Here is a 15,691-nt window from a genome sequence, read left to right on the forward strand (position 1 = left end):
CAGCGAATTTTCCAGAAATTTATACTCTAAAATCTTGTTTGAAAGCTTCGGGATTATAAAATAGAATATTCTCATTTCAAAATAAATCAGTTTAAGGGGAAAACGTTCTTTAATAACTTTAAATTCCGAATTTTATGGCTCATTCCACCATTTTTAACATGCTTTCAAGGGCGTAAACCACCAAATAACTCCTCCATTGAAAAGCACGTAAAAATCAACTTTTTTAAACGGCGTTTTCTACCAGGCGTGACAATATTTTTCACTGTTTTACGTCATCCCTGTATTAATTAAGGACTGAAATTTCATTTTAGCTTCAATTTTGGGGAACTTTATAGAATCAGTTTTTATTAAAAATGTTGAAAAGCGACGCCGCTATTTCAACGCCAAAACTAACATTAAAACTTGTTCCGTTAGCAGTAATTCGGACAGGGCCTACTTTTCTTGTGAAATCGATTTGTATAATTTCATATCTATTTTAGTCATTAATAGGCTAGCATCTTTCATTTAAATCAGAACATGTCAACCTCACGAAGAATATGGTCCCTAAGGACACCACATTGTCTCCAGTAGCCATATACTTTTAACCGGAACTCATCACCATTGCACCTTTCGCGCAGTGATTTAGTGTAATACGCCCTTGAACCGCACAAGAGGTTTGAATTTTTTTAACTTTTCTCTATTTTTGGAAACTATAAACCATTCTAAGAAAAAGTGTCATTTCTTTAATTCATACATTACACCAATCTGCTATAAAGGGTTCTCTAAACAATTTTTGATACATTAAAAAACCCGCCATTTTGGGTACTTTTGACCAATTATGGATATAGACAGAGTTTATAGCAGGTTTGATCGATCATTAAATACAATTATGACGTCATAATAGTTAAAACTTTAACAACAGTGAGTCAAATAACTTAAGTTGCACATTACATAAGCAAAATGCACAAAGGTTTCTGAATCACCCCCCCCGACAAGCATCATCTCATTGCACGAGTATACGCCTAGGACGAAAACGTTAGGGGTAGGGGTATAAAGACACAACACCCCCCTTGCGCGCATATTTTCTCCCAATGTCTGATAATATTACAATATCTTCAATCAAAGAAACTCGTCACAAACTTTGTTCATTAATTTCCCTCTAGAGAATTGAAAACGGCCGCATTGTAAATAATAACGCCAGATACCGACCAAATTTCGTTAAAATTGAGAGGAAAATAGAAACGTCACCTTAAAACGCTATTGATAAGGCAGTTGGAGGTACTTGGATAACTTTGATGGGATAAATGTTTCCGAGAGTATCTTATAAACGCATTTCATGTTATACGTTTTTCAATTATTGTACCATTTTCTTAAACAAAAATTTTAAAAGTTGAATGGTTATTCGATTTTAAGCTCAAAATGGTATATCTGAACAAACATGGCCGCCATTGCCAGCTTTGGTACCAAACCCTGTTTCCAGCGAATTTTCCAGAAATTTATACTCTAAAATCTTGTTTGAAAGCTTCGGGATTATAAAATAGAATATTCTCATTTCAAAATAAATCAGTTTAAGGGAAAACGTTCTTTAATAACTTTAAATTCCGAATTTTATGGCTCATTCCACCATTTTTAACATGCTTTCAAGGGCGTAAACCACCAAATAACTCCTCCATTGAAAAGCACGTAAAAATCAACTTTTTAAACGGCGTTTTCTACCAGGCGTGACAATATTTTTCACTTTTTTACGTCATCCCTGTATTAATTAAGGACTGAAATTTCATTTTAGCTTCAATTTTGGGGAACTTTATAGAATCAGTTTTTTATTAAAAAATGTTGAAAAGCGACGCCGCTATTTCAACGCCAAAACTAACATTAAAACTTGTTCCGTTAGCAGTAATTCGGACAGGGCCTACTTTTCTTGTGAAATCGATTTGTATAATTTCATATCTATTTTAGTCATTAATAGGCTAGCATCTTTCATTTAAATCAGAACATGTCAACCTCACGAAGAATATGGTCCCTAAGGACACCACATTGTCTCCAGTAGCCATATACTTTTAACCGGAACTCATCACCATTGCACCTTTCGCGCAGTGATTTAGTGTAATACGCCCTTGAACCGCACAAGAGGTTTGAATTTTTTTAACTTTTCTCTATTTTTGGAAACTATAAACCATTCTAAGAAAAAGTGTCATTTCTTTAATTCATACATTACACCAATCTGCTATAAAGGGTTCTCTAAACAATTTTTGATACATTAAAAAAACCCGCCATTTTGGGTACTTTTGACCAATTATGGATATAGACAGAGTTTATAGCAGGTTTGATCGATCATTAAATACAATTATGACGTCATAATAGTTAAAACTTTAACAACAGTGAGTCAAATAACTTAAGTTGCACATTACATAAGCAAAATGCACAAAGGTTTCTGAATCACCCCCCCCCCCCGACAAGCATCATCTCATTGCACGAGTATACGCCTAGGACGAAAACGTTAGGGGTAGGGGTATAAAGACACAACACCCCCCTTGCGCGCATATTTTCTCCCAATGTCTGATAATATTACAATATCTTCAATCAAAGAAACTCGTCACAAACTTTGTTCATTAATTTCCCTCTAGAGAATTGAAAACGGCCGCATTGTAAATAATAACGCCAGATACCGACCAAATTTCGTTAAAATTGAGAGGAAAATAGAAACGTCACCTTAAAACGCTATTGATAAGGCAGTTGGAGGTACTTGGATAACTTTGATGGGATAAATGTTTCCGAGAGTATCTTATAAACGCATTTCATGTTATACGTTTTTCAATTATTGTACCATTTTCTTAAACAAAAATTTTAAAAGTTGAATGGTTATTCGATTTTAAGCTCAAAATGGTATATCTGAACAAACATGGCCGCCATTGCCAGCTTTGGTACCAAACCCTGTTTCCAGCGAATTTTCCAGAAATTTATACTCTAAAATCTTGTTTGAAAGCTTCGGGATTATAAAATAGAATATTCTCATTTCAAAATAAATCAGTTTAAGGGGAAAACGTTCTTTAATAACTTTAAATTCCGAATTTTATGGCTCATTCCACCATTTTTTAACATGCTTTCAAGGGCGTAAACCACCAAATAACTCCTCCATTGAAAAGCACGTAAAATCAACTTTTTTAAACGGCGTTTTCTACCAGGCGTGACAATATTTTTCACTTTTTTACGTCATCCCTGTATTAATTAAGGACTGAAATTTCATTTTAGCTTCAATTTTGGGGAACTTTATAGAATCAGTTTTTATTAAAAATGTTGAAAAGCGACGCCGCTATTTCAACGCCAAAACTAACATTAAAACTTGTTCCGTTAGCAGTAATTCGGACAGGGCCTACTTTTCTTGTGAAATCGATTTGTATAATTTCATATCTATTTTAGTCATTAATAGGCTAGCATCTTTCATTTAAATCAGAACATGTCAACCTCACGAAGAATATGGTCCCTAAGGACACCACATTGTCTCCAGTAGCCATATACTTTTAACCGGAACTCATCACCATTGCACCTTTCGCGCAGTGATTTAGTGTAATACGCCCTTGAACCGCACAAGAGGTTTGAATTTTTTTAACTTTTCTCTATTTTTGGAAACTATAAACCATTCTAAGAAAAAGTGTCATTTCTTTAATTCATACATTACACCAATCTGCTATAAAGGGTTCTCTAAACAATTTTTGATACATTAAAAAAACACGCCATTTTGGGTACTTTTGACCAATTATGGATATAGACAGAGTTTATAGCAGGTTTGATCGATCATTAAATACAATTATGACGTCATAATAGTTAAAACTTTAACAACAGTGAGTCAAATAACTTAAGTTGCACATTACATAAGCAAAATGCACAAAGGTTTCTGAATCACCCCCCCCCGACAAGCATCATCTCATTGCACGAGTATACGCCTAGGACGAAAACGTTAGGTAGGGGTATAAAGACACAACACCCCCCTTGCGCGCATATTTTCTCCCAATGTCTGATAATATTACAATATCTTCAATCAAAGAAACTCGTCACAAACTTTGTTCATTAATTTCCCTCTAGAGAATTGAAAACGGCCGCATTGTAAATAATAACGCCAGATACCGACCAAATTTCGTTAAAATTGAGAGGAAAATAGAAACGTCACCTTAAAACGCTATTGATAAGGCAGTTGGAGGTACTTGGATAACTTTGATGGGATAAATGTTTCCGAGAGTATCTTATAAACGCATTTCATGTTATACGTTTTTCAATTATTGTACCATTTTCTTAAACAAAAATTTTAAAAGTTGAATGGTTATTCGATTTTAAGCTCAAAATGGTATATCTGAACAAACATGGCCGCCATTGCCAGCTTTGGTACCAAACCCTGTTTCCAGCGAATTTTCCAGAAATTTATACTCTAAAATCTTGTTTGAAAGCTTCGGGATTATAAAATAGAATATTCTCATTTCAAAATAAATCAGTTTAACGGGAAAACGTTCTTTAATAACTTTAAATTCCGAATTTTATGGCTCATTCCACCATTTTTTAACATGCTTTCAAGGGCGTAAACCACCAAATAACTCCTCCATTGAAAAGCACGTAAAAATCAACTTTTTTAAACGGCGTTTTCTACCAGGCGTGACAATATTTTTCACTTTTTTACGTCATCCCTGTATTAATTAAGGACTGAAATTTCATTTTAGCTTCAATTTTGGGGAACTTTATAGAATCAGTTTTTATTAAAAATGTTGAAAAGCGACGCCGCTATTTCAACGCCAAAACTAGCATTAAAACTTGTTCCGTTAGCAGTAATTCGGACAGGGCCTACTTTTCTTGTGAAATCGATTTGTATAATTTCATATCTATTTTAGTCATTAATAGGCTAGCATCTTTCATTTAAATCAGAACATGTCAACCTCACGAAGAATATGGTCCCTAAGGACACCACATTGTCTCCAGTAGCCATATACTTTTAACCGGAACTCATCACCATTGCACCTTTCGCGCAGTGATTTAGTGTAATACGCCCTTAAGCTACAATTTTGTAGTAGAAAACAAAATAAGCAATTAAAGGTCACCGAGGCAAACTAACGGTCAATTCAAATATGAAAAACAGTTAAAATTGTGTATTTTGTTTAAAATAGTAGCTACTGATGTAATAAGTAGTAGAAACAATACGCAACGCGTGTTGGTACGTGGAGAGTGAGCTTCTTTCGATCTCGAGTCGGACTTTTTGTACTGTCAGTATCAAAAGTCCAGAATCATGCAAATGCTTTATTTTGTCTAAAATACACGGCTTTCGACCGAACCACTAGCAGGCTATGTTAGCACATCTATGCCAATTACAAAGGTACCAAAATCTGAATTTTGATGATTTTTACGATCGTCCGGATGAGCAAATCACTGAATGGGCCTTTAATGGACCCTGTCTTTTAATTGTGTTATTTGCAAGATCTGTTCTAAAGTTGTGAGGTCTATACAGTTCAGCTGACCTGGTTCCATAAACATGGAAGGTATTACTCTTCTTAAAATAATCAGTGAAAATATTTGGGAGCAAGCCACTTTTGAACTTATACATAAAGAGGGAAATCTGATATTTGTAAATATCAAGTGTATTTAATCTCTTAAACAAAGGATGTGTGTGTGCAAGGTAATGTGAGTTGGTACATGATAAACGGACAATTTTCTTTTGTTTGAGATAAATAGATTGTAAATTACAATTATTCTTGTCGGCCCAAATGATATTACAATATTGAATGTGTGGTAAAACCAAACTAGAATAAAGAGAAAATAACGTTGAGCCAGAAAGTATGTGTTTAATACGATAAAGGATACCTGAAACAATATTTGTAATATAAGTGTTATGTTGATTCCATGTTATTTGTAACTTGTAGCCCGAGTTAAATGTCTAAACAACTTAGCTGTTGACAAAATGTAAGCACAATATTGTTTACATAATTATATTTATTTTTATTCAGCTATTGTTTACTTATTTGATGGGACCATGATATTGGGTAATCATTTCTTTCTTTCTTTTTTCATTCTTAAAAAAAAATCCAATTGTGTTGACATCATAGCTGCCAATTTCCTTCTGCATATCTTCCGTATATGTACCAAACATACACCCCACTCACAACTCACTCACACAGTTACGTCACGCCATAACTCACCATGCATCATACCATTTCATCCACTAAACACACACCATTCATACATCTTCTCACAATAAAACGCTATTATATGATTAGGCCTACTAATATAATTAACTTATCAAAACACACCAAGAAACTATTGCACAAAATGTAACAATATAAAATATACAAAATGATAAATTATTCACAAATATTAATGTAACATAATTAATGTTTTAGATTGCACATACTTCTAATATTGTCAGCTATCGAGTTCCACAGTTGAGCACCTCTGTAGTTAAAGCTACGCTTCATTCAGTATTTGGCATATCCATGATAAAAACATCATTATTTCTGGTGTTATAACAAGTTTCATTTTTAACAAATCTATTGCATAAATATTTTGGTGCTTGAATGTTAACAATCTTTGTAACTGCTTCATTTATATATAACTTGTCTTCAAGATTTTTCCAGTTCAAAACATTTAAAGCTTCTGTACTAGACTCGTATCTACTTACACCTGTAATAATTTTAGCTGCTTTGTTTTTTGTAAGACTTGGAGTTTATTAAGGGTTTTGTTACATCTTCCCCAAACAACATTACAATAGTCAAAGTGAGTGGCAACAATGCTTTTATAAAGTAGACACTGATGATGTTTGGGGATAAAATTAGCAACTCTCCTTAGAAAATACAAACCGGTTAAAATTTTCTTTCTCACTTGGTCAATCTGCTTGTTCCATAATAGTTTATCGTCAATTTCAACGCCAATGTGTTTACAATGGTTTACCCTTTCAACTGACTCTCTTGTGACAGTCGACTCCTTTTGAGAGTCAGTGCTAGTTTACTCCACTTTGAGAGTCTGACACTTTACTCCATCCTGGCGATCAGTGAACGCAATTACTATTTTTACTCGCTTTATAATGACGGGTGAACATTTACTCGCTGACTGACATACTGTAGAATGATAACGAGTTGGTGCGGTTAAGTTGGGTCACTTGTGGCATGTCGGGCGTCATCTGGACCTCAGAACATCCTTAGGGGCTGCTTGATGGATATTCCTTAGTTCAAAAGTAAATAGTTTAGGTATTTTACAAAACTAATGTGCACAATCATTAACCTCTCATTAGCATGCTCAGAATTATGCCCTCTACATAAATTAAAATCAAATTATATTAATTCCACAGGCAAACGTTTCCAAACAATACAGCTTAACGCAATAAGCTTTAAAGTCAAAACACAAATGCCAAAAATAATTAATGCGCACGTCAAGCAGAATAAGTAAAAGTTGCCACAAATTCATCTTTTATTATTGCTTTCTTTCATTATTAACACAAGTCAATGTCGAAGCATGCACTTAACACATTTCTCATCCTTTACGAACCATTTCTACGCTTTTAGATGAATTAAAAAGAACGCAGGGAAAAGCAATTGTGGTACATCAACTACGCACGTGGTATAGACGCTTAACCCCTTGTCTGCTTAATGTATGTGTGGCCAAATTATTTTAGATTTAGATTTCACGTAATTGCCACCTCTATTTCAAATTAACAAAAATATGAATGAAAAAATAGTAACCTGCATTGGCTTTTCTTACTTTTCTGGTAAGAATTAAAATTTGTTGAAAAATATACCGTATTGGTTAAATTTATATTGTGACGCTGCGTTACTATTGTGATATGTAAAGCACTTAACTACGAGCTGAGCGTACGGTATTGTACTAATCAGTAACCCATTATCGAAGCGTTGTCCTCATGAAGATTCAATGCATTACTATATGCTCTTGTTGCTACGCAGTTATATACAGCTTTAAAAGGAAATTCATTCGATGATAGAGCTAACCATTTTGGTAGTTATTACTCATTGGGGTTGCGTCGCGCGGAAAGATCATGTTATAAGAGCTTGTTAATTCGGCGATAAGACGTAGTGTATCGGATCCAGGTGATGAAACATCAAATCAATAAGATCGAGAAACTTTAGGGATATTCGTTTGGCTAAGTACACACTCCAGAAGTTTTACCAGCCCCGGTGACTTCTTTCACTACGACACCACCATAAACATCGATTTGCAACTTTGTAGACGCAATACCCTTATTGCATAAATATCAAACGTTGCACCCGGTATTGCCTCGAGTACTAGTTACAACAGACATAATTACTAAGGAAATAACTATTGAACTCGTCGTTGAATGAAGACCACCCATGCATGAACAACAGCAGTGACCTCATCTTACGTTAACTCCAAAAGGATAAGAACAGGAGCATATTTGTATCGGCAATAACTTGGTATCTGACACACGTGGATAGGTATACCAGACTAGAACCAGAACAAATGTGTATCGGCAATAACTTGGTATTTGAAAAACGTGGACAGGCAGACTACAATAGGCCAAAGTCGAACATAAAGGCATGACAGAAATACGTATGTAAGTAGAGTATATTGAATTCACACAACAATTTGATATTTTTATTTGATTATAATGAACGTATCTAGCAAACAAAATGGTAACACAAGTTGCGCAATTTATCCTTGTACTCAACAATAATATTTTGGGTATATTTGTATTGCTATCAACACACCCCTTGGTTCAAAGGGCTCGTACATTCTTTTCCTTGTTTCTATTTTGTACTATTGTCGCTCGTAATTTCTGTCTTTCTTTTTCATTTGTTTTTAGTCTAACTGTCATATTACATCAAATACTCGTACTTATTATAGGTCTATAAAGTAGAACTACTATAATCATAATCATAATATCATCTCATCATTCGTTTTACCTAATTGCAGTAACTTCATGCTATTATAAAGTATGCCATTTACCTATCATCAATTTAATTACTATCATCTTTGCCATCATTATAGGTCTCAGCGTACGTTGCTAACAGGGAAGGGACAACAATTCACAAGGGAAGGAAAATGACCCAAATTACAAAAGTCAACTTATAGTTGCATAAAGATAACGAAATTATTATTTGTATAATTCTTTATCATTTTAGAATTATAGGGCCGACAAAGTTTCAAGTATTAACTACAATAATTTCCCAAGGTGATCCTTTTCTTATTTGACACTGAAAGTATGCTTACTGAAACAAGCAAAAACTGCAAAAGAAATAATATCACTTTTTATAGCTAGTAGAATGTATTTGCTATTAGCTTCCTTCTATTATCCTCAACCACCTTTCCAGTAAATACAATAGTTTTCGATATACATAAGCAAAAAAGTTGACTGAAAACGTTTCAATACGTACAGTAAAATACGGTTAAAATAGTTAATCGTACGCTGAAACGGCTCTTTGTGTGATAAATCCGAAACTCAGCTGCTAGTCAATGCCAATAAAATACCGTAAATTAGGTTTAAAAAAAACCCGGTAAAATATGATTAACTGTACAGAAAAACATAAATATGTTTTTCGAAATCTTACTGACTATACCTGTTTATCCATAGACATTAGCTTATTTCCATGGTTTAGAGCCAGAACCGCCTATGTCCATTTGTGTTCTCAATTACATGTTACTCATTTCGGTAACAAATGGACGATTAATTCTGCCCTCCATAAGAAAATGTAAGTGACTTTGAGGTATATGCATGGTCACTTGCGTCTAACTAACTGTTTAAGTGACCATGCATATACCCCAAAGTCTCTTGCATATAAATAATGGAGGGCATACTTAACCGGTCATTTGTTGCCGAAATGAGTAACATGTAATTGAGAAAACAAATGGACATTGTTCTGGCTTTAAGCCATGCCATTTTGTACTTGTATTTGAATTACAGTTTTTGTGCAGCTTGGGATTTGAAATTTAAAATATCGTTCAACCGATTGAATTGTATTTTGGTGCGGAACGTGTTATAGACGCTGCATGTTGTTCAATTGATGAATATTTTCCATCAAATATTGCTGTGCATGGAGAAATTGTGTTACATCTCGTGAACAAAAAGCTTGAACATTAAACAAAAATAATAATATGATCAAAAGGTCAAGTAGATGAAAACGCCTTCTTAAGGTTCATAAGACATGATAAATTAATTATCATGTTGGCGTCGCCATCGTTGTTATGACTATTTTTGACATCAAGGTCGAGGGAAAAAAAAGCATAATTTGAAGGTCATTCCAAAATGACGAGTTCTTATGGAAATCCTCCATAATGCGGTTTGTTCTTTAACCATGTTTAAAAAACATACAAATAATAATATTAACAATTATTCTTTTTGCTTCTCTTCGTCTATTTCAATTTAAATTCGTCACTGACCTTTTTAAAATAAAAAAATATAACTAATAAACGGACATCAATCAAGCATTTAATCAAAAAACGATAACGAGCTTGTGATATCTACATTAGGCCACATAAAATAAATAACAAGTTTATCGTCCGGAATTTGTCAAAACTTGGTGAGGAGGACGTTATTATTTGCTAATTAGTAACAAATTGACTACATATTTCTGTGTAAAATTGTAATTGCAAAGGGTTTGTAAACACATAAAAAGAGGAGGCCGCCTTGTATTTTTGTGATTTTCCCAAAGCCCGACACCTAGCTTGGAAAAAGTGTTTGCAATGTGTGTTTATTAATGACTTCTTGACATGTCTTTTCATCTCAACAATTTTATTTTCAAAGGTAGCCAATACGAAAAATAACAAAAATATTTGAAAATCTCCAAAAGTCTGTGAGAACGGGGACGTTATACAGTTATTTATTTTTACTTGGCCTAATGCTTGTATAATGGTATACTAAAAAGTACCAGTATACCATTTATTTAATTTTAGATTCAAAAGCCCTTATCATATTGTGTAATTATATATAACCAAATGATCATCAACAAAATTAATTACCTATTAAAGTGGGCACGGGGATTAATATATCCTGATTTTACTGATATTACCCATACTATTTTTAATAAGAGAATTTGAATTGCAATATAATGAAGTGGCTATAATGAGGCCTTGGTAATACTCCGCTTTTGGAATTGAAATAGACCATCGGTTTACAGTTATCTCGTTATACCGAAACAGTATTGCGATTTCTACTACGGTAGAATTTTGTTGAAATGTTGTTTGCATGATTTTCTTCCTAAATACAACTCTTGTTTTCCAAAGCACATACATTTTATAGCATTCAACTTGAGAGATCGGATGTGTATTTTTTCTTTCAAATGAAAAACCAATCTGATAACTAATTTTAACCGTTTATATTTAACCCTATAACAACTGAGCCATATTTTATAAACATCATATACCGTTATATTTAGTTACAATGTATAGCTATATGTCTCATCTATCGAGTGATACCAAAACAAGTACAGATATTCCCCTGATTATGTCGCTATGACGACATAATGTGAGGGCGCCCATGCAAATTTAGGGAATTCCGGCTAAGTACAAAAGTATAGGCAAAAAAAAGGTTTTTAACACAAGTCATATAGGCAAAATTGATTTTCGGTTAAATTTGTTCCCCATTATAAAAAGAAATGGCTATTTCACCTGACTAACAGGTAAAAAGTCAGTAGCTCTCGGAATAATTTGATAAGCGCGAAATGAAAATCATTGATTTTACTGTAAAAACCAATGGTGGGCCTCCCCCACCACCATGGTCATCTTTGACGACCGGTCATACCCCCTGGCAAGGTGATGTGGTAAAAATGCGTTCGTTTTTTAGGACGGATAAAAATCTTAGGGGGGGGGGGTGGTTGGTAAACCTCCTATCGTAGTTCTAGGGTTTTAAATTCAAAACGTGAAGCGAATAAACGTACTTAATGCCTTCCTTTAAGATTAATTGTGTTTAATATTTACTACACTTTTTCAATTTCAAGTCCTAATCTTTCTTTTAGATTTAAATTAAAACCTAAAAGCCGACAGCTCACATCATACAGGGTGTCCCAGAAAAAAGTGAATAAAATTGAACGTAAGAAATAAACATCAGGATCAAAAAATTTAAAATGTAGCGTATAGCCCATTTTATTGTGCATAACATACGAAAAATGTATTTCATTCGCTTGACTGGTTGCGAAGAAATTAACGATTACATAATGCGTGCATCAATGCAGTTCATTCCAAGTTTGATCAACAGGCGCGTTTTTCATACTCGCTCACCACTTCCTAAGGTTTGTTTATCTCATTAAATTTAGTCCACATTATCTATTTTATAATCCCACGGTGTCATGTTATTCATGCTTTCACTGAAGATGAATAACAGTTTTTCCGAGAAAATCTTGATTTCTGCAATTGGAAGCTTTCCAACTTTAATTATTTAGGTTGTGCAAATATGTTATATTTTAACTTTCCAAAGAACATTTGAGACAAGAATGATAATGATCAAGTGCTTACAGCTTTACGTGTGATTTTTGATACCATGCAACATTAATGTTGAAGTTTTAAAAGATTTAAACTTTGCATTACAATTTGCATTACAATTCCAAAAAACATTAATGTGCCGTGTGGGAATTTGTTTAAGCCAGCTGGAATTCTTTATGCAATAATTCTTTATGCAACATGTATTATCAACATTAACGAAAAAAGATATTTACAAGTACCAAGCATCATCTTACATACAAACTTTCATTTTCAATATCGTGCAGGTTTTCAAATTTGAACAAAACCTAATTAAATGTTTTGCAAGAAACAGATTGTTTAAAAAGAACGAAAAGGATTTTACAAAACAAAACCAAATATGAAGCCCATTGACAGTTAACCACTAGTGTGCATTGTGTTGAATGATCTTTCTTTCAAACTTGGAATGAAGTGAATTGACGCATGCGTTATATAATCGCTCATTTCCTCACAATCAGTCAACCGAATCCAGTAAAATTGCCGTATACGATGCAAAATAAGATGGGCTACACGCTGATTTTTGGATTCTGATGTCTAGTTCTCGACTTACGTCCAAATTTATTCGCTCGGTATTTTTTTCTGGGACACCCTGTACTTCATTTTGAGATTTATTCCAACATACCCCTTTAGTATTGAAATCCCTATTACGGTAGACATGACCGAGTTAGATTATTTTACCAAATTAACACCTTGTTGTCATCTCATATTTTAAAATGTTCGTGAAATGTTGTTTTCTTCGTTCTTTATCAGAATGATTGGTATCGATCAGTTTTCAGTGATAATGGATGATTCTGACACATCAAAATGCAACATAATAATTTGTAGAGTAATTGTATGACAAGTCATAAACTATAAACAATAATCTACATTAAAAAACTATAAACATAGTCATAAACCATAGTTTATAGTCATAAACTATAATCTACATTCTGGACTATATAGTTTATTGTCATAAACTATAGTTTATGGACATTTCAAAAAGTACTAATATTGCATTTGGATGTAAAGGCTTTTCAAAAAGCATCAACATCAATCATTTTGATGCAGTCTGTATTCCCTAATTCTACTGACATACCCATGCTAACTTTCGTCTAGAATAATCATTATCACATGGCTATAAATGAAGCCTTGATAATACTCCGCTTTTGGAATTGCAAGAGGCCTTGGGTTATATCACAGTTTTATAGATTTGGGTTAAAATGTATTGTAGTTTAGGCAACGAGTACTTTTCAAAAGTATTATAAAATGATTTGAGGATCTCAATATTGAGACGAACAGTTACCGTTTCACTTTCAATTAATTATTGTTCTAGAAAATAGCAGTAAAATATTTGTTTAAAGTGGAAAATAAATCTAACATGCAGGTTGCAGAATTTGATAATTATTGTTCTAGAAAAGAGCAGTAAAAGATCTGTTTAAAATTTAAAACAAATCTAACATAAAGGATGCAGAATTTAACAATACAACCTACATGTTATATTTTATCTAATTCTGAAAATGGATAGATCGCTTTGCCTCTCTGTTACAATAGATGTGCTACCCTTTTCCTCAATCATGTCGATTTCGTGATTTCATATACCAACATGTTCTTGAAATGTTGTTTGCATGGTTTCCGACTCTTCTTATCTTACAATTATATTCAAATCATTTTACAGTAATCAAATTGAAAGCCGAGATTTAAATTTTTCTATCAAATTTGAAAACCAATTTTAAAATGCCTTTCTAATCTAAACAGAGTTATAATCAACCGCTTTTGCAGAAAAGCGAATTGCGCGCATGCTCAGTGTGCTAAAATGACCACCATTTTGGTACACTGAGCATTTGCGCGTTTCTTTTTTCTAAAACAGCGATCTATTATATAATTTTTGCATTGGAGTTGACACGATTTCTCTTTCTTGTATCTAAACTATACAGGCTGAGGACCCCATTGTTCAAACGTTTGTTGAAAAATATTTTAATGAAGTTTTGATATAAAAAAAAAAGTAGGTGAAAATGGATGACCACAAATGCAAACAAAACAAGGCCAGGTGAATGACGAAATTATTATTCATAGCAAAACACACACAAAGTTGATGTATATTAAATGCGACAGCTTTCCACATTCCGCGTATCTATACTAATTGAAAACGATTCGCCTCGACATGATTGGTTTGTCTGCAAAGATGCTCCGGTATTGATCGTAGTCGGAGACTGGTCACGTGTCAATCGGCAAGGAATATTGACAATCGATGAATCCCAGGCGTGCGACAGTTGGAATCTCAGGCCCCCTCGTTTGTTGAGGGATGGCTTCTCCACTCGTTCCCAAATTTATAATTCACCTCTGTTTCTACGACTGGATGAATCATAATATACATTTAAAAGTTGTAAAGTGTGTGTACAATAAAGCTTGAACAATCATGTCGATATCAGCTTCGACTTAAGGGATCTGGAATGAGCGTTTTGAGCATTTCGACAGTATTTTCTGTGGGACATGAGAGCACATCAGACATATCGAATTGCATTCTGAATACAAAGAATGTCTTTCTGATATCAAATAATTTTCATTTTTTGAGATTCACGATATAATACAAATTTTATGACAAATTAATAAAATTTTGTATTTTTCACATTTTTGATATATAACAATCCTCGAAGTAAATTTTATAATTTATGATATATTCTTAAAGTGTATGTAGCTGGGAGGAAAATCCGACGATCAATTGAAAATTTTGACCTTCCATATTGAAGATATGGACCCCCCCCCAAAAAAAAGGCCTTTTTTTTTGGTGTTTGGGAAAAAAAATCCATATCTTCAATACGAAATGTCTACATTTTCAATTGATTGTCGGCTTTTCATCCCACCTACATTCACTTTAAGTATAAATCATCAGATTTAAAAAGTTTACTTCGAGTACTGTTAAATATCAAAAATACCAATTTTTAATCATTTGCCATAAAATGTGTATTACAAATGTGAATTTCAAAAAATCAAAATTATTTGATACCAGAAGGGCATTCTTCGTACTCAGAATGCAATTCGATATGTCTTATGTGCTCTAATGTCCCACAATAAATACTGTCCAAACGTTCATACACCATCCCTTAATCGCTACCAAATATGTTTTATTCACCAGTAACGCTATTTGCCTGACTTCAAGCATCAGCAGCGGCTGCTGTTGCTTTGATACCAGGGTCTAAATCTATTATACCCAGTGCAGGACATATTGCGCACTTTCAAAAGGCGACCAGTTGAGCAAATTATGCATGATGTTATTAAACTT

General features: G+C 33.6%; 1 protein-coding gene across 1 annotated transcript in view; it reads left to right on the forward strand.

Annotated features, from left to right (window-relative positions):
• The first annotated feature begins 7,885 nt into the window (after positions 1–7,885).
• LOC140144089 (proton-coupled zinc antiporter SLC30A2-like) overlaps positions 7,886–15,691 on the forward strand; it is a 130,561-nt gene continuing 122,755 nt past the window's right edge. The window contains 1 exon segment of the mRNA XM_072165924.1: positions 7,886–8,536. Within this exon segment, the coding sequence (XP_072022025.1) occupies positions 8,520–8,536 (17 nt within the window). The 5' untranslated portion in view covers positions 7,886–8,519.

The sequence above is a fragment of the Amphiura filiformis genome, unplaced genomic scaffold, assembly GCF_039555335.1.
Source record: "Amphiura filiformis unplaced genomic scaffold, Afil_fr2py scaffold_39, whole genome shotgun sequence".
Classification (NCBI taxonomy): Eukaryota; Metazoa; Echinodermata; class Ophiuroidea; order Amphilepidida; family Amphiuridae; genus Amphiura; species Amphiura filiformis.